General features: G+C 43.8%; 1 protein-coding gene across 4 annotated transcripts in view; it reads right to left on the reverse strand.

The window, feature by feature from the left end:
- Nucleotides 1-411: 411 nt before the first annotated feature.
- LOC148030251 (YCF49-like protein) overlaps nt 412-25,412 on the reverse strand; it is a 46,203-nt gene continuing 21,202 nt past the window's right edge. The window contains exons 2-5 of one of the 4 annotated variants that reach the window (XR_015692153.1): nt 20,271-20,349; nt 1,390-1,458; nt 1,094-1,307; nt 412-950 (exon numbers count right to left, since the gene is read on the reverse strand). Coding sequence is in view for 1 of the 4 variants with exons in the window: in XM_087686541.1 (XP_087542667.1) it covers nt 1,200-1,307; nt 1,390-1,458; nt 20,271-20,349 (256 nt within the window). In the remaining 3 variants the exon portion in view is untranslated. Of the gene's footprint in view, nt 1,308-1,389; nt 1,459-20,270; nt 20,350-25,412 lie in introns of all 4 variants that reach the window. The other 3 variants (XR_015692155.1, XR_015692154.1, XM_087686541.1) reach the window with 3 other exon arrangements.

Raw genomic sequence — 25,412 nt, forward strand, 5'->3', positions numbered from 1 at the left:
CAATCCAATAAAAGTGTGTAAGCTAGAAAAAACCGAAAATATCGTGCATAAAAGCTAGTGAGACATGTAAGCTAGTGACCAACCCGAGTTCTAAAAGGAACTTATATCATTGTAGAAAAACAAGTATAACCTATAGCCAACAAGATCACTATGAGTCCCAAAATATTATTTTTGTGACTTACTGCTCTAATCCAAGTAATGATTATATGCTAGTTCCATGTGCTCAAGAGTAAAGTGTTCCCAACAATCAATCTATCTTGTTTCTACACGACTATAAAAACGATACTAACTCGGACAATCAAGGGGAGTAAATACATTTAGAGTTAAACTTTCTATATTAAACAAACATCAAGGCCCACATTTTAATTTTCTATATTAAACAAACATCAAGGCCCACATTTTAATTTTCCAGCTTAAATAAGCACTAAAAGTCTAGTTGTTCACAGGTATGAAAATGCCATCAATTGAAACGAAATTCTTCAAGGCAGTGTATGGGTCCTATGATGGATCCCTAACACACTTATATGATAATATCAATGTTCAATTATGAAGCCCCTTTGTAAGGATAGTTAAACCTCATAGATCTATTCAAGGCATACCTAGGCTCTATTGTACCCTTAAAACAAACCATGAGATCAGGCCGAAAGTGGGCACGCACAGCACCGTATAGAGTACGCATGAACCACTCCAGGAGTACGCTCTCACCCATCACTGATCAATGGCCAGGCAAAGTCATCATTCAAGCAGGTGTGCTGGTTCAAAAGTCAGACGTCAGCCTCCCTCTCGCACAGTGCACTTAGTACGAAATATGTCCAATTCTTCCCTGTGTAACATATAGATAATGAACACGCACTGCAGACATTCAATGGTTGCCAATTACTGATCAGGTTACATAAAAAGGATCAAACAGCCCTACATCTGCACAGCACACATTTGTCCCTTGTCTATTTCTGCACATGAAACTGAATGTAAGGCTCTGAGAATTACACAAATGAGTAAATACCCTTGAAACCAAGCCGCCCCCCCAACCCCCAAAGAAAGAGAGAGAGAGAGACACACACACACACAGAGAGAGAATATGTATAAGAACCACCTCTCAAGGATCATCGTGCTGACACCATTTCTTTATGTTCAAAAGGAAAATGGATGATGAAGGTGAATGGGGGGACAGTGTGAACACTGGTTTGCATCGCAGAAACCTATGAAACTTTCGAGCTGTTTTGGGTTGACTTATAGATACGGAAGGCAGCTAACCACATTGTGAAATTGCCTATCATCGTGAGTGCAGCTTGTAGAGCCACCAAAATCTGTCAGCATCACAAGCCAAAGTTTCAAGTCAGTTACAGAAAGTGGCCTTTCCATATTCTTATGAAGAATTTGCCGCCTTACCTCTAAAGATTCAGCATTATAGAAAAAATGCCAAGTACATGCACACATAGCTCCACCTAACAGAGGTACCTGCAAAGGTAACATACCTTTTGAGTGGAATTCAATGCACTTTTGTTTCAAACTTGGATGAAACCTCTGAAATACTGGCAGCACGTTTTATCCTTATCTAGATAAGGAGCTAGAGTTGTATGCTTACTAAAAATTGAAGAAAAGATTTTGCAGGACAGCTTCAAGTTGCCTATAAACACCTATTTGAAGGTCAGTAGCACAGTTCTTAACAAAACTCACTGGAAAACCTCACTCTTGCATGTCCCAAAAGGCTATAGAAATAGGTCCTGATTGACCAAGGTTATTCTCATCTTAATCAGACGTTTCTTTGGGGGCATCACTAAGGTAAGTGGGTTCCAATCACGAGTCCACATGTTAGTGCCTCTTTCAGTCTCAAACATGTTCATGAAGTCCACTCCCATTGGTATTGTTGTTTCATTTTGCTGTCAGATTTACAGAATTGGCGCTTTACATCTTTTTACAGACACTTTCATGGCTTTGTCTTCAATGAACTCCTGCATGTCCATGTCACAAGGTTCTTATCCTGTGCATGCCCCATCTTCAAATATATATTAATGGGTTTCAGGTGGTGTTGACCAAATCTCTAATTGTCAACAAGCCTTGACAGCTCATGTTGTAAGTTGTCGCGTTGCACTTCTGTGTCCCATCCTTGTCGATCGCATTGCTCTATGGTCGTATGCATCAAATGGAGAGCATGTATGATTTATTTATTTATTTCAGTAGTGGTTCACATGCTATTTGTCTCGGATAGTCAAGCCTATGTTTGCCGGCATTATCACACCCGCATTACTTCAATACAGAACTGGCACTTATTTCGCATGGCATCTTAAAGCCATCCTTTATGGCGGAATTGCTCAATACCCTCACATCCATCTACAAGAAGGATAATGCCGATATTCTCCTGGAAGGGGAAGAGTCCTGTATCCAGAATGTTTCAGTCTCCAGTGGCTTGCTGGTGACCTACTCGGAGCTGTCATTATGAAGCTTTTCTATATAGATCGTTGTGACTGAAAAACTGCCTTACCCTAGTAACCTAGTCACAGAAAATGCATACATTAGTGACCTAGTCACTCTTCTACCATCAATGGAAAGTTAATACGTCAAGTCAATTACAGCATCATGGTAGAGGACATCATGCAAGAGCAATCAAATGAGCACATACGTTCTCATACCATACGTTAGGTGCATGTTTCAAACCATACAAGGCCTTATGCAACCGGCACACCTTTGAACAAAGCCAAGAGGTTGTGTGACATAAACCTCTTCATTTTACATCCAATTGATGCACATGCCAATTAAAGTTAGCAACCAATGCAATGATATTGCAAATGGTCATCGTGCATAAAGTGGGTGAAAGGTCTCATCATAGTCTAATCCCATATTCTGGCATATCCTTTGGCTAAATACCACATCCCTACCAAAAAAACACTTATTTGTGGAAGGTCGGTGCAAGCGGTACCCTTTATACTCTGCACTATAGCCAACAAAAACGCACAACCTTGTCTTGCAACTTATGTTTTCATGGCTATTGCACCAAAGCATATGCCAACCAGCCAAGTGACGTCACTAGCTTGAAGCCTATAAGTTGTCGAGATCTATTTTTTCTTTCAGCCACGAGATTTTGCTGATACACATAAATTGTAGTGCATTGACGGACAATGCCATTGTAGTGCATTGACAGACAATGCCCCATTCAGCCATAAAAGTGTTGAACCCTTTTGACTCATGTGTCCAAGACGCTTGTGCCATAGCTCTGTGTGTGACTATACTTCTACAACTGGAACAAACTTTCCAAGAAGTGCCTTGCATTGCAGATAATACAAAGTTCCTCTTTTACTGCCTCTAGTGACAAGCATGGATCCTTTCTGCACCTTCCACATTCCACCACCAAAAGTAGTGAAGTAACCCTTGTTGTCTAACTGCCCAACTGAAAGCAAACTCTTCTTGATGCTTAGTACATACCTAACATCATGAAGAATCAATTCCTGGCAGTTTTCAAGAGCCAAGTGTATGGTGCCAACTCCCTCTATGTCACGTGCATAGTTATTCCCTAGGTAAACTTTCCCAAGGTGACCTACGTCAAAAATGGAGTAGCAATGGAAGCGTAAGCATATGTTGTAATAAACTGCTAAAACACAAGACAAAAGAGAAAGGAAAAGAGAACACAATACAAATGAGAACTCGGATGTATGCTCGAGAAATGGAATCCATGTATCAGGCATGAGACTGTCGCATACAACAATGAGTCACTGGCTACATGGACACCGGCACCAGCTCCTCTCTCCACACGACCTCCAAGTGGTGAACTGAACTAACTAAGGAGGAGGAACCTAGAATAAATAGGCATGAATGATGCCATAAAATATGTCAGGTCTGCCAACATTTAATGCTGGCCAACTGGCAACAATAAATGCCACAATAGCATAAAATGCTACACAATTAAAATGCCTAAAATAACTATCTAATGTGCCCAACCATAATACATGCCCAAACTCACACATGAGCTGACATACTCTACTAACACCCTCTCTCAGATCATGGGTAATCTGATACAATACAATGGTACAATGAGAATGAATCAGAAACTATACAACATAGAACCACCAAGTAGAACCATGGATACCCAAGTAGTGGGTGATCGAGCCACCACCAAGGTGCCTCGAAGAGAACCTGATATCAATGTCAATCATACCAACTCCTGAAGATAGAGAAGATCATAGCAGCTCTCAATGTCTGTCAACAATGCCTCTGATGTAGTATACGTGACCATCCTGCCACCAATGCTCCAGCACATAAATGACCATGTATTCCCCTCCTTTGGCTAGACCGCCAAAGTGTCCCCTCATATCAACTCCAGACAAAAGCCACCCACTCTCTATCAAAGAACTAGCCCATCATGAACTTGGATGTCAATCCTAGCTCCAGGATTTGTACCTGCCAAACTTCGGTCAATGCGTCAAGGATATCCCTCTCTGAATCCTATGCATCTATATAGAAATATAGATGAGGTATGGCTACCCCATCTCACCACCCTCTCACACTCCCTCTCTGGCACTAGAGAGTTTTGAGGGATAAACTCATCACCACCACTAGAAAGCAGCTGAGGAAAGGGCCACCAAGCCCTTCCCACAATCCGAAAAAGAGGATTCCTTCCGTGCCTTGGACTTCGCCTTGGCCGGAGAATCCAAGTTGAAATCTGAGGTAGATGATAACTCATTGGATGAGTCCGCATCCCGCTTCATCTTTTGTTCCTTTTTCTTCCTGGAAACCACTAACTCTTTGCAATCCTTCCACAAGTGGCCCTTCTTGCCACAGTGGTAACACTGGGCCTTCGATTTCTTCATCTTCGAACCCCTCTCTGAGGCTACAAGAGCCTCACCTAAACCTCCATAATGTGACGGAAGCCACCCTTGTAGTTACAAAGTAGCCTCATGCTCAAGCAGCATTGAGGACATATGAAGAAAACTTACAAGAGTCGTAGATGTCTATGCCTGTAAAGCATTCAGTACTCCATCAAACTCCTGAGGAAGCTTGTAGAGTACCATACCAACAAGATGTGCCTCTGATAGGGCAAACTGCATAGTGCGAAGCTGGTCCTGGATTTAGATAACTCGAAGTAGGAATGATTGGATCGTATCTTTGGTTTCAAACTTTAATTGCTGGAGCTGGCCATAGAGAGTAACAGCCCTCATGGTGAAAGGAGTCTCGTACATCAACTGCAACTTCAACCATACGTCTGAAGCTATCCTGCAAGAGGTAACTGCGGCCTGAAAATTGAAAACGCAGGCAGCAGAGGGGCTATAGACAGCAGACGATGGCAAATTTATAGAAAACGCACGTAAAACAAGTCGCTTATATGGAGCAGCAATCACCTAACCAGCAAGGGTGAAAACAGTCCTAAAATCAGTAAGAAAACACAATAAGAGCACAAATCTTGAAATCTGATACCATGTCAAAACTTAGAAGTGAAGCAGCAATGGAAGCATAAGCATATGCTGTAATAAACTGCTGAAACATAAGACAAAAGAGAAAGGGAAAGAAAGAACACAATACAAATGAGAACTCAGATATATGCTCAGGAAATGGAATCCATGTATCAGGCACAAGACTGTCACATACAACAATGAGTCACTAGTTGCGTGGGCACTGGCACCGGCTTCTCTCTCCACACGACCTCCAAGTTGTGAACTGAACTAAGGAGGAGGAACCTAGAATAAATAGGTATGAATGATACCATAAAATATATCATATCTGCCAATATTCAATGCTTGCCAACTAGCAACAATAAATGCCACAATAGCATAAAATGCTACACAATAAAAATGCCTAAAATAACTATCTAATGTGCCAAGTCATAATACATGCCCAGACTCACACATGAACAACCTACTGCATAAGAAGAGAAACACTTCAAAAACAGAGTTACACGAAACGAAGCACCACTGTCGACAATCCACGATTGTGACAAACCATCATGGGCAAACAACAAGGCATCTATCACGTCTTTTTTGGTGATATACATGTATTCTATTGTCATAGCATTTGGATCTAAAGATGCAACCATCAAATCTACAATATCTTTATTTTCTTCTCTCTCTTCAATGACAACCCTAGATATCACATTTGCCTTCTTTGTTTCAGAGGTAGAGTCGCTATCTTTCTCATTCTTTTGCATTTATCTAATTTTCGAGTTCTTGTTCCTTTTTAAAATACCTACAATTGGGCTTTTTATGCCCTTTGCATCCACACTAGTAGCAAGTAAGATCTTGCTTTTTTCCTTACTTTTGCTACGATTTTGTGTTTATTTGCAACATTTCACTTATTTTCAATTCTTCCTCTTACATTATAAGCCGATCCACTACTACTCCCACTTGCCTTGCATCTAATCTCCTCATTGAGAACAGAACCACGCACACTATCAAAAGTCAAGTTGGGATTGTTACTCAAAGAAACAACCAATGCTTCCCATGAATCTGGTAAAGTCATGAGCAAGAATATCACCTTCAACTTGGGATCAAAAGATTGTAAGCCTGCATCCTTTAACAGACTCAAAATCCCAGTAAATGCATTCAAATGCTCTAAGGCAGCCTTGGAGTCATCAAGCTCCAAGTTAACCAACTTCCGCATAAGATGGACATGATTGACAGGAATCATATTTTCATATGAAGCTTTGAGTTTCACCCAAACTTCTCACATGTAGTGGAGAGTCCCTTGATATCAACCAAGATATCATCTATGACTGCCATTTTGATGTAAACAGTAGCCTTCTTATTCATCTTAGCCCATTCCATATATGACAAAGCAACAAACTTTTCTTGTTCCAAAGCATTATCACATACCTTCAAAAACAGGATACCCTACACATGATCTTTCCAAAGATTGAAGCCGTTGGCATCAAATTTCCGAATCTCGAAAAGATTCTTTGTGTCAGAAGTGGATGCATTGCCAGCCATTTTCAATTTCTGTGGATACCATCAGCCAATAGCAAGGTTGCTGAATATAACAGCAACTACACAAAATGCACTTCCAAAGGTGCTCAAGAAGTACATAATTTGCTGCAATTTCAGTCCAAATAGGCTGGTTACAGCATATACATGTACAAAATGTCATAAGTATGCATAAAAAACTACTCCTACTTCAATGATACATCACCGTAATGCCCATATGCAACAACCCAAGTGCTGTATATACCACTATTTCACTACGCAATAAGCATTTAGCAATATATGTACTAAAGGAAACTGCCTTTTGACAACATTTGATACATCCCAAGCAAGAATTTCTCCCACTCACCAATGAATCTGCTGTTATTTCATTGCCAAAGTATGAATTCGCACAAAATACATCACCGATGTGAACAATCCCAGAATTTCTCCAAAAAATTTGCCCCAAATGTATTAATACAAGTTCCCAAGTGCCAAACAAGGGCAAATGTTGCAGAAATTTAACAAATTCTGCAAAAGCCCCAAATTTCTCGGGTCTAGACGTGCACCAATGTCAATGAATTCAACTCAGCTGAGCAAAATTTCACTGGTACATGAAAAGCCCCAAATGTTCCAAAGCCAATGTGTACAATGTTTTGCAAGTTTTGGGTCAAATGTCACTATACAAGCATTCACTGTGCAAATCAAAGGAAATCCCAAAAGGGCTAGCTATTGTGGTGTCCAGAGATTGCTCCAGATTTAATGAATGTCAGTCCAAAACTGACAGCAGGACTGCCACATCACCACCAGAGGGCCTGACAACTGTTGCACTGTTCCAGAAGGTACTACCAGCTGTCATCTGTCTGATTTAAGTGTTTCAAACAGCCTATCTGATTTTAGGGTTTCAGACTGTCTGTCTGAGCAAAAACAACCTATGCTTGCCTGCTTGAGCAAAAAACAACATGCGCCTATACCAGATTTAGGGTTTCTGGCCTGTCAACTAACAGTCTAGCATACACATGACCCAAAAAGTGATGACCTGATGATTTTCACGCCAAATGAGCTGGATCTGACTCATATGGACTCCAAGAAGCACGCATGCCTTGACCGAAGCTCTGATAGTAGTTTGAAGGGGGTGTGTACAATAGGAGTGCAATGTGTGCAGCAGTAGAGAGTGTAGAGAAAGCAAAAACGTGAGTAGGGTGTGTAGCAATGTGGTACACACAAAGAATAAAAGAATGCATTTATCCTTAGGTACAGTACACTTACACCCGTAAGAGTGCGTTCACATGTACAAGTAAATATATACACGAGAAGCATAATGAAGGGCCTTTACACCCAACAATTTTTGTGGTGAGATTCAATGAAGTTGTGCCTAGAAAGCGAAACCCCACAAATTTCTATAAACAAGTTTCGAGACATAGAATTGTAAATCCCCAAAGTTTTGGAAAGAAATTGAGGTGAAATTTCATGTGTAAGATGAGATAGCTAAAATTTCTGCTTAGATGGAGGTTGCACGCAAGCAGGCCTTGAACATTGAGTTGACTTCTTGGAGTTGAGTCAGGGCAGTCCAATGAATCGTGCATGTCAAGTGGCAACAGAAAATGTTAGGCAAGAGGATTGCAACAATCAAGGCAACTGTGGCAATCAAAATGTGAATGCAACAAATCTTCTAGAACAAGCAATGCAAGAGTGGTAGGTGTTGTGGCTAAAGAAGAACCATCAACATATCACGCAGGCCACGCAAAGCAGTAGATATCGTTGCTCAATAAGTCATGGCCGAACACATCATTGTGTTAGAGATCATCCCCAGGACACAAGCATTTTCCTCTTTCAGGCTGTGTACATATGTAGTTTCCAGCCAGGCAGCCGTTCGGGAGTGTTCCAGTGTGCGGAGCAGGTTGACAGATCCGTCAAGGTCAGTTTGAGTGCCACATCAGCAGCAGAGTGCCACATCATCATTTCTGCCAGGTCAGCAGTCACATGTGTGATGGGAGATGCTGTCGCAAATGCCACGTTTTTGTGCAGTCGGCATTTAATGCAGCTGACCTAATGTTGGGCATTGTTTTTTCCTAGGCTATATATAGCTAGTCTCTTGCACACTCTCAGATATTCACAAGCACTCTCAGGAGATCATGGAGATCAGATCGTGATCAGGCCTTGCTGTCCTTGAGATGTGCACGTGTGGTGACATCATCGAGGAGGAGATACGCAAACATACGCACTGCGCCCGTGTACATATATGCATTCCTTTGTATTCAGCATACTTCCTACAGCAGATCTTCTTGTTCTACTGTTTTTTCTCTCTCTCTCTCTTCTCTCTGTGTTCACTTTCTCTCTCAATCTTGGTCCTACGCTTCCACATCACTGCAGTCTGACATGGTATCAGAGCAGTGAAGATGGACTGACTGAGTGAAGAACCTACTTGAAGAGGTGATTTCAATGCAACACAGGCCTGCGTTTCCAGCGTTCGAGGGCGAGCAGGAGAGCTGCGCATCGGAACAAGGCTAAAGCGAGCATAGCCGCACGGGAAAGGAATCCAATTGGTGAATTTGTTGCTGTTTGTTGCTGTTTGAAGAGGAGGAAGGCTGCGTTTTCAGCCTTCAACTGCAGATTCTACCTTTTCATCGCCTCCTGTGGCTAAAGAAGTTTTGGGAAGCAGAGGAAAGAGCTCTTGCAAGCTGCGTCTTCACAATTAGAGGGGGCTGCTTTTGCTTTTGTGCAGGCATTGCAGGTGAAAATGTCTACAGAGACCGACTTGGAGTTCCGAGCAATCATGGACCAGAAGGTGCCTGTATTATCGGTTCTTCCATCAGATCAAAAGCTCAATGGCGACAATTACCGCATCTGGCGCGTGATGATGTTGGCCATCCTGGAGTCTTACGATTTGATGAAGCTTGTGACGGAGAAGATCGTACGGCCCTCGATGAGAGATGAGTCCAAACTCTCTACAATTGCTCGTGCGGAGTTGACCAAGGCCCAGTCTCACTGGGACAAACTGAATGCTTGGATTCATTCTTTTCTTTTTCTGTCTTGTACTACAGCAGTGATAGCTCACATCGAGCACTTGACGGTGGCTTGAGAGATATGGCTGGAGCTCGACTAGATGTACAACCGGATGACCCTGATGAAGAGGGTTTCTTTGGAGGTGCAGATACAGACCCTGTCTGTGAATAAGTCTTCTTCGCTACGGAAGCACATCAACAAGCTGAGATAGCTTTCAAATGTAGATTCAGAATGCGGGGAAGCCAATTTCCTCCAAAGACATGGCAATCACTTTACTGTCCCAGTTGCCGCCACGATTCGGTGCCTTTTATTCCACTCTTATTGCTTCAGGGCGGGAGTCGACTCTTCGTTGATAAGAGTTAGTTCTTATGGTCTTAGACCAAGAGGAACAGTTGAAGGGACAGAATGCTTCCAAATCAGAGGCATTGACAAGTCAAGCCTCTCAAAAAAAGAGGAAGGACCAAAAGAAGAAGAAGGAGAATAACAAACCAAAGAAGGACAAGGAGAAGGAATCGACATGTCATATTTGTGGTAAGACTGGCCATTGGAAGAAGAATTGCCCCGACAAGGACAAGAAGGACCCGAAGGATTCTCGAGCGGTGGTTGCACCCTCATCAACTGCTTTTCTTCACTTAGCGGTCGTTGAGGACTCTACACCAAAGACTTCCAATGCTGCGATGACAGTCCCCCAAGCTTGAGAGTGGATCATTGACAATGGTGCCTCACGACACATGACTCCTACCATTGGTGTTGCCCATTTGCGACCTTCGCATGGGCAAATTCACATAGGAGATAGCTCTTCAATGTCCATTGTTGGGCGGGGTGAGATGCTACTGATTCCAGATGGATGTGGTGATACCCATACTTCCAAGGTATTGCATGTACCACATTTAGGGTATCATTTACTTTCGGTACATAAGATTTGTTCTCTTGGCCTTTTGGTGAAGTTTGACAATGATGCTGTTCGAGTCCTTGATCGTGGATCGAGAAAGATTCTCTCTTCAGGGTATGTATGAGGAGAACGGCATTTACAAATTAAAGTCTTCTACAACTCTTACTTCTCTTCTTCTTACTTCTCAGACACAGTCCGAGCTGTGGCATGCTCGATTTGGCCACTTGAACTATGATTATCTTCGGAGGACGTCACGAGGACAGCTTGTTTGAGGATTGCCGGACACAGTGGTGAGCCAGCAGCCTTGCGTCTCCTTCATTCGTGGGAAGCAGCATAGGGATGCAATTCCCAACAAAGCTTCGCAAATGTCTACTTCACCAATGAAGCTTGTATCTACGGATTTTTGTGGCCCTATGAGGAACGAGTCCTTGAAGGGGAGCTCGTACTTCATGTTGATCGTAGATGACTACAATAGGACTTGGGCCTACTTCTTGGCGCTGAAGTCGAAGGCTTTCTCCCACTTCAAGGATTGGCTTCTCTTCGAGGAGATCCGATTGGGCCAGTGATTGAAGACCTTGCAATTAGACAAGGTGAATTTGTTTCTAATGAGTTTGCTCGTTTTTGTGAGCGCCGATAGACACCTCAGTTTCTGTGGGCTGAGGCTGAAGTTGCAGCACTCCACATCCTCAATCGATCTCTCACTTCGGCCATTAATGGGATGACACCTTTTGAGGCTTACTTTGAGACTACACCTGATGTTTCTTATATCAAGGTTTTTGGGTATGATGCATGTGTGCACATTCCCAAGACTCAGCGAGACAAATTCGAAGCGGCTTCCCGAAGACAAGTGTTTGTTGGCTACAACTCCCAGTCCCAAGGATATTGCATGTATGATCCCGTAAAGCGGGATGTCTACACGAGCCGAGATGTACCATTCGTGGAAGATCCGCTAGCCACAGTAAGGGTGAGGAGCACCCCGTACTTGGAGATCCAGAAAGGGGAGAGTTGGGCTCCCGAGATAGTTCCTTTGGAGCCAAAGCCTCTTGATAAAGATTCTGCTTCACATACAGAGTCTTCTCTTCCACCAGCCACCCCAATGGAGCTTCCGCCGGTGGATGTACCTGAGTCTTCGGCAGATGGAGAGTGACGAGGAGAGATCCGGCCTCCTTCTCATTGGACCCATAATACACTCCGAGGTTCAGGGATCGAGGGGATCCCTGAGGGGTGGAAACCGCTGGATGGACTGCGGAAGTCACGGAGGCACCAGGCCCATTCTACAAAGCTTGTTTGCTCTAACTATTGTTTGATGACCCGTGTTATGCACGATCGAGAGCCCACCTCCGTAAAGGAGGCTTTGCAGTTTGACCATTGGCAGAAAGCTATGGCAGCTGAGTTGGAGGCTATAGAGGAATGCCACTTGGTACCTCGTGCCTCGTCCCTCTCATAAGAAGGTGATTGGCATCAAGTGGGTCTTCAAGTCTAAGTACCTTAGCGATGGTTCTTTGAAAAAGTAAAAGGCCCGCCTTGTTGCTAAAGGTTTTGCTCACACGCCCAGGCATTGACTTCCATGATATTTTTGTCCCCACTGCTCATATGGCAACTATTCGAGCTATTCTTGTCTTGGCTGGCCATAGAAAATGGCCTGTCTACCAGTTGGATGTAAAATCGGCCTTCCTCAATGGTGACTTCAAGGAGGAGATCTATGTGGAGCAACCTCTTGGCTTTAGATCCTCGGATGGGAAAGTATACATGTTGAAGAAGGCCTTGTATGGCCTAAAGTAAGCTCCACATGCATGGAACGAGAAGATTAACTCATTTCTTCAATCAAAGTTGGGATATCAGCACTTCAAGGCCGATCTGCAGCTTTATGTACACACTTCCAAGGCTGGTCGTGTGTTGTTTGTGTTGTATGTTGATGATTTGATTCTTACAGATAAACATGCATAGAAGGTCAAAGAGACAAAGACAGCTTTACAACAGAAGTTCGAGATAACGGACTCGAGGCTTCTTTATTTCTTCTTAGGTCACAAGATTTATTAGTCTCAGAGGGGGATTTTCATCTCTTAGTAGAGATACATTCAGGAGCTCTTGGTGACTTTTGAGATGGAGAATTGTCGAACCATTTCTACTCCTATGGATCCGAACTCGAAGGCCACTTCACACTCGAATTCTCCCTTGACGGATGATTCCCGCTACCGTCAGCTGATTGGACCATTCATTTGGCTCCTCAACACTCGTGTTGATCTTTGTTTTGCTATAGGCCTCTTGGCGGGGTTCATGAGTAAACCAAAACAGGTGCATTGGCAGGCTGCCCAGAGGATTCTTCAGTATTTGAGGGAAACCTCTGACTTCGGGATTTCTTATCCAACAGGTACAAGTGCTTCAAATCTTATTCTTGCAAGTTGGAGCAACTCGGATTAGGCTGGCGATATGGACCACCGGCGGTCTACTGCAGGCTATTGTTTTACCTTGGGTGCAAGTGTTATCTCATGGAGTAGTAAGAAACAGCCCATAGTAGCCCTTTCTTCTACTGAGGCGGAATATCGAGCTGCGTCTTCCACCACATGTGACGTTGTGTGGCTTTGGAGATTGTGAGGAGCTTGGTTGCCCCCGGACTCATCCTACTCTTCTGCAGTGCGACAAAGAGAGTTGCATTGCCTTGGTACGGAATCCTATATTGCATGCCCCGACGAAGCACGTAGAGATCCAGTACCACTTCATCAGGGAGAAGCTTCTGGATGCGACCATTGACGTGGAGTACTGCAAGACGGAGGATAATCTTGCAGATTTGTTTACGAAGGTGCTTCCCCAAGCTCTTCTTTGGAGACATGTTAAATCCCTCACCCTTATGCCTCGTCCAGGATCTGAGAGGGGGTGTTAGAGATCATCCCTTGGACACAGACATTTTCCTCTTTCAGGCTATGTACATATGTAGTTTCCAGCCAGGCAGCCGTTCAAGTGTGTTCCACTATGCGGAGCAGGTTGACAGATCTGTTGACGGATCCGTCAAGGTCAATCTGAGTGCCACATCAACAGCAAGGTGCCATGTCATCATTTCTGCCAAGTTAGCAATCACACATATGATGGGAGATGCTGTCGCAAATGCCACATGGCAAAGGTTGTGCAATTGGACAGTTTTTGGGCTTTTTTTGTGCAATCGGCTGACCTGATGCTGGGCATCATTTTTTCCTAGGCTATATATAGCCAATCTCTTGCACACTCTCAGATATTCACAGGCACTCTCAGGAGATCGTGAAGATCACATCGTGATCAGGCCTTGCTGTCCTCGAGGTGTGCGCATGTGGTGACATCATCAAGGAGGAGTTACGCAAACATACGCATTGTGTCCATGTACATAATATTCAGCATACTTCCTACAGCAAATCTTGTTCTTTTGTTTCTCTCACTCTCTCTCTTCTCTCTGTGTTCACTCTCTCTCTCAATCTTGGTCCCACGCTTCCGCATCGCTGCACTGTAACACATTCTGCCATGGCTGAAGACATCATTGTGCTAGCTGAACAAGTTGTTAGGCCATGGAAAGAGCAAGGAAACATGAAGGACAGAATTGGCAACTTGCGAGGGCTTTTGCACAGTAATACCACCATTCGAGGTTCATGGTGGCACAATTCTTAACATTGCTGATCAATTCTCCACGTCATCTTCTTCCTTGGTGAATCATCTAGTACACTCATGGACACTAATCTTGCAGAAAGTGCAATGGCACCTAGCAGAGGATCGTCTTGTGGCTAACTCTTTTCAACCAGAATTGTTGGTTGTGTCAAGGATGTTGTCTTGGGATGAAAAGCGGGAGGACCAATCCAAACTTAATTGCATGGCGTGCTTGGGGTTAACTTCTATTGTTGATGGCACCCTAGTGAGCCATAATGTGTTGATGTCTTTCCGTACCACCAAGCGGCTTTTTTGGATTCCTCAGGCATCTTGTCACTTACGGGCCAGATTTCGATAGTTTTGCAACATAAACAGCCCTTTCCCACCTAGGATATTAATCATCCTTGGCAGGATTGGGATCTTGCAAGATGACTACATATTGAGAAGGCCTCAACTAATCAAGTTTATCATCTCATAATCATAGATTACCATTGGCTGGTCACCAAAGCCAATGCAGTTTGGAGACTATGCAACTCTAGGGCCTCGCAAAAAATGATTGTCATGGAAGGTTGGCTGAACAAGACCCTTCCTTTGGAGAGTGATGGTTGGTGGCCTTCCTCTTGCATTGGTGCTTTTTCAATGCCACATCTCGAATGGCTATTGTTTCTTCTGTACTACACCCTAGAATCCTCTCGCCCCAATTTCATTTTTGGCCATGTAGCCAAAAAATTATGGTGCTTCTTGTCAGATATTTGGAGAGCGGTTGCGGGGCCCACTTTGTACCTCTCCAATTGGGTCTTTGCTAAAGCCAAATTTCCCACCCTTGCACAGCCACACAAGATGTGGTTCCATTTTCTCACATTTTTAAGTTGTTGGCACAACTGGGCCATCTGGAATGTGTTTTTTTATAAATTCCACCACTTTTGTTCAAGGACATACATCAAGGCTCAAAGGCCTTTTACATTGGCAGTTAAATCTCATTCAACATGCCGATGTTCTTCCAAGACAGGATTTGGTTCCTTCACATACGGCAATCTCTTCTCTTCCTTTGCCATGACTCTTGGACTCATCATGTGAGTGATATAATTACCTACTACAAGGCATGAGAGAGAGAGAGAGAACTAATCTAAATTGAAAGTGATAAATTATTGTACTTAAGACTTTCACACCTTAGCCTTTTATAGAACTAAGGTTGAAGCTAACACCTTGGCCCCATTAAATGTGAAGGTGCAATATGCACTTCACTTACACACCAAAGTATGTTCACACATGAGCAGAATAGCCAACACTTGCTAGCATTTTCACTCCAGACAACATCAGTGACCTTCTTCTACTCTCCTCACCATCATTCTCATCATTGCCAATGAAAACTTGCTATTCCTAATCAATAAGCCAAAGCCACTACTAGGGCCATGTTGTTGTTGGTCAAGGTTGCTATCATCTGCAGTTTGGCTAATCTACTACCCGTGGCTACTTCCTCATCAAGATGTTGTTGGCTTGCTGTGCCCTTAGAGCCTGTGTTTTGCATCCTAGAGGACTGCTGCCCTTCTCAGGCTGCCATATCATCTCATCTTCTGTTGCTGTAGAGTTTGGGATTTGTCTTGAGTATGATACACTCTTAGTTGTTTCTAATGAATCCAACTCCTCCATCAGTTCACCACCTAGAGGTTGGCACCAACCCCAATCCTCAAGACACGGAGTCAGTGGCCCTTTCTATATTCTAATCATTCTATACACCCTTCTTCACTTCAGCATTTATCAGATTCTGTTATTGTGTGTTGTCTTCAGTCCATTCCTACAAAATCAAGGCCTGTTAGGATTTCTCTCATCCGCCCTCTAGTTTGAGCCTTCACCTTTGACTTGGCTTCCCTTGCAATTGGCTTTGGTGTTGCCACTTGTGCTCATACTTTCTATCTCTTACTTCACTTGTGCAAAGGATCTTGTGTTGCTTCCTTCCTTTTAGAGTCATTCTCTTGTTGCCCCGCATGTTTCTCATGGCCACAACTTACATCAGCCTCCACATAGTTTCATGGAAAATTGAAGGAACTTGGCATACCACCACCTAAAGATTCTGGAGGTTTTCACATTTTGTCATCACACGTGTTGAGCTAAAAATGCATTAGCATCATCAAACATCCCAAAACATGCTTAATTAAGGACGAAACCTTGTTTTTTTTTTTTCAAAAAATGTGTTCCTAGAGAGTGTTTGTATCCCATAAGCACAAACCCACTTGGGAGGGCCCAAACTTTCTATAAATAGGTATGCTACCTTCCATTTAGCCTTAATCTCGTTTTTGCAGATTTCAGGTATTCCAGCTTGCTGCCCACATCCCAGACGCGGAGGACATCATGGTCCAAGCTGACCATTGCTGTCTACAACGTCTGTTTCCAACCTACCACACATTGTTCGGAGTTGATTTCAGCATGTTGACTGCGGCTGCTGGTTTTTCTTGCGTTTTTAGTCTCTCTCTCTCCTCTCTCTCTCTCGTACAGCCTACATTTGTTGTTTTCTCTCTCCCATAGCCAATATTTTTAGTCTTTCTCTCACCTCACCTACGTTTTGTCTTTCTCTCTCTTACATTGCCGTCTATATCAGATCCAACCTTCCTTCGCTACATTTGTTGGTGTTCAATATCCGCAGGCTGCCTTGTTGCGATTTGGGATCCGTTTGGAGTATAACACACTCTCTAGCTCATTACCCCTGCCTTGATCCTTGAGATACAAGAGTTCGAGGTACAGTATTCATTCACTACATAGTGTGTTTGCTGCATGAGCATTGTATATTCAATAGTCATATCATTTCATTCAAGCTGTCAAAAGATGATGTACCAGCGAGACAGTAGGATTTGCGGGGAGGAACACGAAGTGAACTCGGCAAACATGGAGAAGAGAAGAGAAAAGAGAAGAAACTCTCATGAATGGAATGATGAAGACCTAAATCATGGAGTGAATGTGATACAAGGGAACAAGGGTGTCGTAGCACAAGGAAGATGATAAAGACAGTCACGAACCACGAACCACAATGTCCTCCTGAAGGGATGTGAGGGTAGTGGAGAGGCTGGAGAGAAGAGGTGACGAATTGAATGAATCAACCGTGAGGAGTGAATGAGAGTGGCCTATAAATAGGCACAGTCGGTCTAGGATGGCGCCCCTTTTTGGGGCTACAAGCCCTAAACGCAAAACGCAAAACGCAAAAACACAAAAACACAAAAACACAAACCGCAAGTGAAGACTAAAGGGTATCTCAACACCACCTCTCAGGCTCAAAAGGAGGAACAAGAGAAGAGTGAGGTGGAGATGCAATGCTACATGTTGAAGAATGCTCATGCAGCAGGTGCCACTTGGACAATGTCTCTCGTGGAAAAATTGATCACTTGCCCAAGCGCCCTAGTACAAAGATGATGAAAACATACAATGCTATATCGGACTTTTGTGGTGCCGAGAACCACAAGGATATGCCCGTACTCGATCTCGGGAGTTGGCTTCATGTTGACCAAGAGACAAAGAAGATCCACTTTGTAATCTGAGAATACCACCTGAAAGGAGACCCTTTGAAGATAGTTAGGAGACTGGATGAGCTATAGAACCCGAAACTCAACCTCGAGAGAGAAGCCACTAGCTTCGTGACTCCATGCTGGAAGGAATACGAAGGCCTAGCCACCAAGTCGCTGCTGAAGACCCAAGGGGCCCGATCTAAGTAGATCCTCTAGATCCTGGGTATGAGTAGAGGAAATGAATTCTCAAAGAAGAGCCACTCCTCGAAAGTGAAAGGTGGTGGTGTGTGAAGAACTTCATGACACATAGGATCTCTCTCTGAATCAGAAGGAGTAGAAGTAGGAACCCCCTCTAAAGCCGAAGAAGAATTGGAAACTCCCTCTAAGGGCGAAGTAAGAAAATCCCCCTCTGAATCCCAATCTGAGAGAGAGGGAATCCAACCACTTATGGCTCACGGACTGCAAAGCATCTGATGATGAAGAAGTGCCGTCGGTCATGCCGAAGAAGGTATTTGGGACTCAGAAGAAGAAGCTAGAAAGCACCCAGAAGTGGCCTCTCGAACTTGAGTGAAAGAGGATGGGAAAGAAGGAGATGTGGGCCATGGAAGCCACTGTACTCGGAAGTGGGTGGGAAAACCCTCCGCATAATGGGATCGTCTCCAAGAGGGTTTATCGCCTCGCAAGGTCTTAGAGCCTCCGTGTGCTCGAAAGGACTTAGTGCACATCGGGTGCGGCTTATTGCCTTGAGCATAATACTCTGATAGCTGATGTAGAACGATCTCTGTGGCCCAGAAAGGAGAGGTGGCACAAGGAGTGCTTGGTGGAAGATACATATACTCCGAAGGGGTGGGAAGCAAAGGTCAATGTCGACAGTCTTCGGTGGGATGACCGTTCGTGCCGCAGTAGGAGCACCACTAGAAGGGTAATCTATCGGTGGAGACGCCATGGTACCGTTGTGGTAAACTGGATAAGGGAGGGTAGGAGGGAAAAAAAGGATATCTCCCAATACACAGCAATAAAATGCAGCAATAAAATGTCGCAATAAAACACAACAGTAGAACGCCATAGGAAAATACCGCAGTAGAACGCAACAGTAGAACGCCACAGTAGAACGCAGCAATAGAACGTCACAGTAGAATGCCGCAGTGGAACGCAATAGTAAAACACAATAGCAGAAGAAGAGAAGTGGATGCCGAACCCGCCACCGATCTTTGCCTTCACCGAAGTAGAGGATCTTTGCCGCTGTTTGAGCAAATCCACCTCTGATACCACGTCAAAAGATGACGTACCAACAAGATAGTAGAGTTTGTGGGGAGGAACACAGAGTGAACTCGGCAAACATAAAGAAGAGGAGAAAAGAGAAGAAACTTTGATGAATGGAATGACGAAGACCTGAATCATGGAGTGAATGTGATACAAGGGAACAAGGGTGCTATAGCACAAGAAAGATGATGAAGACAGCCACAAACCACGAACTGCAATGTCCTCCTGAAGGGGTGTGAGGGTAGTGGAGAGGCTAGAGAAAAGAGGTGACGAACTGAATGAATCAACCGTGAGGAGTGAATGAGAGAGTGGTCTATAAATAGGCACAGTCAGTCTAGGATGGCACCCCTTTTTGGGGCTGCAAACCCTAAACGCAAAACGCAAAAATGCAAAAACGCAAACTACGGGTGAAGGGTGAAGGATGAAGGGTGAAGAGTGAAGGGTTTCTCAACACAAGTTTCCCTCGTGTTGCTCCAAGTTTGTACAACTCAAAACAATTCAAAGAGGCCAATACTCTTACAAGGGGCACCCACACCCAAGGGTGCAAAATGGCTGTACAGACAAGAGGTGTGGAAGGTTGGATTTGGGCTTCAGCAGGTTCAAGTCCCAATACAATGTCCTCATTCTTCTCCTCTTCCCTCTATCCCTTTTCAGTTTCCTGCTCATTCTGCACAAGCTCTCCACCAAAATCCTCAGCAATCCTGTTGCGCCTACCCATGTTTTGCAAGACAAACAGCTTCTCCTCATTGCATATGTGGTTTGCACAATACTCTCTTAGACCCAATTCAAGTCAATGTCCCAACTGTGGTTGTTTTGCCGAACCTCACTTTCAGCTTTAGAATGTTTGCCGGCCACTCTGGAACAGGCTGCTCCAAGTTTGTGGTACAAGTTCTCTAGAAATAAAAGAAGAACTTACTCGTTCCAAAAGCACCCTGAGGTGGGCCGGGAGGGGGCGAGGTTGGGTTACTTTGGGTGGGTTTCAGACTTAGACTACAAATTCCAATGGAGCTTTCAATTCACATCTGTATTGTGTTTAACAAGGAAACAACAAAAACCTAGCAGGGGGAAGCAGAAACAGAGCCAGATAGGAGAGGAGGAGAGGAGGTGAAAGAGAAGCATGCATACCATTCCCCATGAAAGGCCTTTCCAAGCAGCATTTCCAGGAGTGTCCCCATATTTCCAGACCAAAGCCATTGCTACAACCCTGTGAAAGTTCAGAGAACAAAGCCAAACTAAGCAAATCACAAGACTTGAAGCTTAGGGGAATAAGCCCCAGAAAAGAAAAGGTGAATGCTAGCATTAATCAGCATTGTTTTCTAAGCCTCTAATTGGGATTGTAGTCAATAATCAGATTATACACTTTTCTGTTTGTTTCTTAACATCCAACTTGTACTCAGGAGCCAAACTACACACTTTTTGTAGGTAATAAAATTCATCAAACTAAACACACCATTACTCAACTCTTTTTGCATATTGCAGCTGACATTTTACTCCTTAGTATAAATAGTGTTTTCCAGCACCTCACTAGGGGAGCTAGCTTAAAATGCAGTTGACTTCAGATGTGAAGATTCAAATGACTCAATGAATGAAATAGATCTGTTTTAATGCATTTTCAGGCAAGCAAAACATCACACATTCAAAAACTTGGGCAAAAATCCATCAAACCATCTCATTTTTTTGAATCCCCAATCGTAGCATAACTTCCCAAAACCTGCCTGAAATAGAGATGCTGCTGCAAAGCTGATGCTTCCAACAACCTTAACATGTTCTGCCACTATATAATGCAGACCATGGAAAGAGCCCAGGACAGCATTTTGGGCTTCATTTAGCCTCTTAGAGGTCTTGATGTTTCCCTTTTGGCTAATCAACCTAGGATAATCATTGAAAATTTTCTGCCAATTGATAAGTCAAATTCCTCGGAATATTATAGGTCCTTGGGTTTGTTTCATTCTGTAATTGCCTTCCTTGAAGAATGTGCATGACCCCAACCATGCTCTTAGGACTGTCAATGTTCTTCACAAACTACATGTAGCACTATACCCAGGCCACCATACCCTACCCCGAGTAACAACCAAGGACACCTTTTGCAATGTTGGTCACCAAAAAGGGAGGCTTGTTGCAACATGTCGGTACATACACCATACTCATGTTGCTAAACTTGAATAAGCCCTATCTTGCCATGTAAGATGCCCATGGTGATATGTATGGACACCTCAAGAACAGCAGGGACATCAAGCTGCTTACAAGAGATGGAAATTGTAAGGCCCAAAGCCACTGCACTTTTCGACTGGCTGCTCCACAGCAGTACCATTCTCCAAAGATTTTGTGCATTATTTGCTCCAAGTTCAAAGATGTCATAGAAAGGAGTGTTTGTCCAAAGTGATACTGCATAAGCAAAATCAAACACAACTTGCAGAGTGCTGATATCAGAAGGCTCAAGTTTTTCCTACACATACAGATGACGAATCATGTCTTGAGCAATGGAAATTTTGCTATCACTGCTTTTTGATGCCATCATTGTTCCAAACAACTCCTTCCTGTTTAAATGCACTAGAGAAGGTCAGTGTGAGTTTAAGTGGTCATTATGAATTAGTAGTATTAGTTAACTGTAAGTTTAATTGGTCATTATCAAAGCAGCAGTATCGCTACACCCACCTTAGTAAATCAAAGTAAGGACAAGATGAAGTGAAACCAAGACAAGGGATGGTTTGTCCTTCACCAGCACAAGAAGACTGTGGTTATGAAGTTGTCAGCATCTACAGCAAGAGAACATGTTGGTAGGAAGAATACTGCATATAGCATTGACAGGCATCATTTCAGGCAGTCGCACAGTAGAGAAATAAGAAGAAGAGAAGCAAGCAAGATTTGGCGGCGGGTAACATCTATTGTACTTAGAAGAAAAAGAAGACAGGTCTATGAAGAAGGAGAAAAAGATAGACGTGTGCGGATTTCTGCATGTTCTCATTTGTGGCACTGCTGTCAGGCCAGTATGATAAAGAGAGATAGGTGCTTGACTATTGAGTAGAAGAAGAAGAAAAAGCAGCAGCAGCTCAATGGCCAAACCAAGAATGCCATAGCTCAATCTAAGTTTGAGAAGAGGAGAAAAGGCTAATGAAGTCCACATCTTGTAGACTCCATTCTCCTCATGACCTACACAAAGAACCTATTGAGAAACGCCTTGGAAGGAGTCCTTATCAAACTCAACTATAAGGCCAAGAGCACAAATCTTGTTCACTGAAAGAAGATAGAGAACCTCTAATGTGTGGGCACCACCTTGCCCATGCAGAACCAATTCCATATCACCTTTGCCTTTTATCAAGACTGAAGAGCTATCACCTGTAACAATTTACCCATGCATTGGACGCATATAGGCAATACCATCTACAAAAGAAGTCACATGGCAGGACACACCACTATCCACAATCCACTCACTGGACTATGGAGCCTAAATCACTGCATCAATGGCCGTCTGAGGAACATCCTCAATCCTCTCTAAATGGAGGAAGGTTGCCGATAAAGAAGCAGCCACTACTCCTGAGTTCTTTGTAGTCTTTTCCTTCTTGGTGTCCTTCTTATCCTTGTCGAGGCATTTCTTTTTCCAATGACCTACCTTGCCATAGATATGGCAAGTAGACTCCTTGGGTTTATCTTGCTTATACTTCTCGTCCTTCTTCTTCTTGTTATTGTGCTTCCTCTTCTATTGGGAAGACTAACTTGTCAATGCCTCTAACTCGGGAGCGTTCTAACCTTTGAGTTGTTCCTCTTGTTCCAAGACCATCGAAAACAACTCTTCCCACTTAAGGGTTTCGGTCTACCCTGAAGCAATCAAGGCGGAATAAAATGCACTGAATTAGGGTGATAACTGTGAAAGAAGAGTCATCACCATGTCCTCCAAGGTAATCACCTTTCCTACATTCTAGACCAACATTTGCAATCGCCGAAGCTTATTAACATGCTCTCACATAGAAGAAGACTTGTTGGGCTTAAAGACCACATCTCAACCTCCAAAGATACCTACTTCATAGCGCTTATCTAATTGTACTGTTAAGAAGAAGACAGGAGAGAGAGAGAGAGAGAGTGCAAAAGAGAGAGAAAGACTGCAAGAAGAGAGAGAAAGAGTGATGAGGAGAGAGAAATACTAGAAAAGGAGAGAGAAAGACTAGAAAAGGAGAGAGAAAGACAAAAAGAGAGAGGAAGAAGCCATGAAAACTTGGAAAGAGAGGTGAAGATGAAAGGAGACTTGTATTATTATCTGATCCCCCAAAAATCAAGTCCCTAACACCTTATATACCAGCCATCCAATGTAGCTAGTATTTCCCCATTATTAAATCCCTCTCTCTTACATTCCATCCCCACCCGAAGGTTTTTGCCCTCAAAAACAATTTGGGCACTTATGATAACTAGGCAGGAGCAGGTCAGAGTACTACTCTGCTGCATTATTACAAGGGCATACTAATGAATGAAGAGGTATTATTGTATATAATGGGTCATTGGGGTATGTACGATACATGGGCCTTACTGGGGAATTATCAAAATGAATTTTTGACCCAAGTATCTTGAGTAAATGCAAGCTGCAAACAATGGACACCAAGTTGATTACTACAAGGCCCTGCTGTAGTAAATCTGTCATAACTTTCTGTAGGAGACTCCGATCGGAGTGTGCCATATGTCAAAACAAAGCTCTCAAGGAGTACTTTCAGCCCATGTATGATGTCCATTGCTGTCCATAGTACAAAATAAAATCTGCTTTGAAACAGAGAGCTATCTGCAATCAATTCTGAGAGAAAACAGGGCCATAGTTAGCTAGATTCCAGCCAAATATACTTCTAGTAGGTATGGAAACTCTTCCAAAACTGAAGCTTACCTCCAAGAAGCTTCCTCAAGCGGTAAACCTTGCCACTTAATCAAGTATTCCATGATGGAGTGAGAGCGAAGCTTCTTTTCACTTTGTCCTATGACTTGCTCATGTATATATTGAATGATGCCTTCATCTATCAGTGGTAGCTCCTCAACATAATCCATTGATGATCCAATGAAAGGCTTCAATTGACTCACATGGAAGACATTATGAATCTTCGTGGATGGGGACAATGCCAACCGATATGCCAAGTATCCCACTCTTTTGACAATCCGATATGGCCCATAGAACTTGTGAGCGAACTTGTTGATGGACCCATTCTTAAGGGTGACATATTGTTAGAGATCAGATCAGATCAGGGCAGCAAGACAGGCCTGGTGCAGTCGGACTGCCTGCAGTCGGACTACACAATCGGACTGCCACTTGGCAGTCCGACCTGCAGCAGGCAGCCGGCTGCATTTAATGCAGCCGCCTGGCCATTTCTGGCGCCCTCTTTTGCCCGGATTTTCAGCTATTTATATCTAGCACTTTCAGCAGTCTGGTACACTTCTCTACTCGCAGATTACAGACCGGTGACACACGCAGATTCCGTCTCTGTTCGCAGATTTCAGACAGCAGACAGTGCAGACTGCAGCCGACTTCGAGGTGAACAGCAGGTTGCATCGTCGAGGTGGAGACACGCAGTCCAGCGCACTGCGCCCGTGTATATATCTGCATATCTTTGTATTCAGCATTCTTTATACAGCAGATCTTCATTGTCTCTTTCTCTCTCTTCTCTCTCTGCGTTCTCTCTCTCTCAGTCCTACGCTTCCGCACCGCTGCACTCTGACATGGTATCAGAGCAGTGTTTGAGGGCTGACTGAGCGCAGAATCAACCTGAAGAGGAGTTTCCATCGTGACACAAATTTGCGTTTTTTGCGTTTAAGGGCAGACAGGAGGGCTGCGCCTTGGAACAAGGCTGAAACGAGTGTGGGCGCACAGGAAAGGAGTACAGGTGGTGGATTTGCTGCTGTTTACTACTGTTTGACGCGGAGGAAGTGTGAGTTTTCAGCCTACAAGTGCAGGTTTTGCTTTTTCATCGCCTCCGGCGAGTGAAGAAGGTTCAAGACGCGGAAGAGCCTTAGCAAGCTGAGTTTTCCCAGTCAGAGGGGGCTGCTTTTGCGTTTGTAAAGGCATTGCAGGTGAAGATGTCTACAGAGATTGACTTGGAGTTCCAGGCGATTATGGACCGGAAGGTGCCTGTCTTACCGGCTCTTCCTGCAGATCAGAAGCTCGACGGCGACAACTACCGCATTTGGCGCATCATGATGTTGGCCATTCTTGAGTCCTATGATTTGGCGGAGCTGGTACAGGAGGACATTGACAAGAGATGAGTCCAAACTCTCTTCCGATGCTCGTGCGGAGTTGGC

Source organism: Lygodium microphyllum, chromosome 10 (assembly GCF_053477565.2).
Source record: "Lygodium microphyllum isolate KBCC chromosome 10, Lygodium_microphyllum_v1.1.10, whole genome shotgun sequence".
Taxonomy (NCBI): domain Eukaryota; kingdom Viridiplantae; phylum Streptophyta; class Polypodiopsida; order Schizaeales; family Lygodiaceae; genus Lygodium; species Lygodium microphyllum.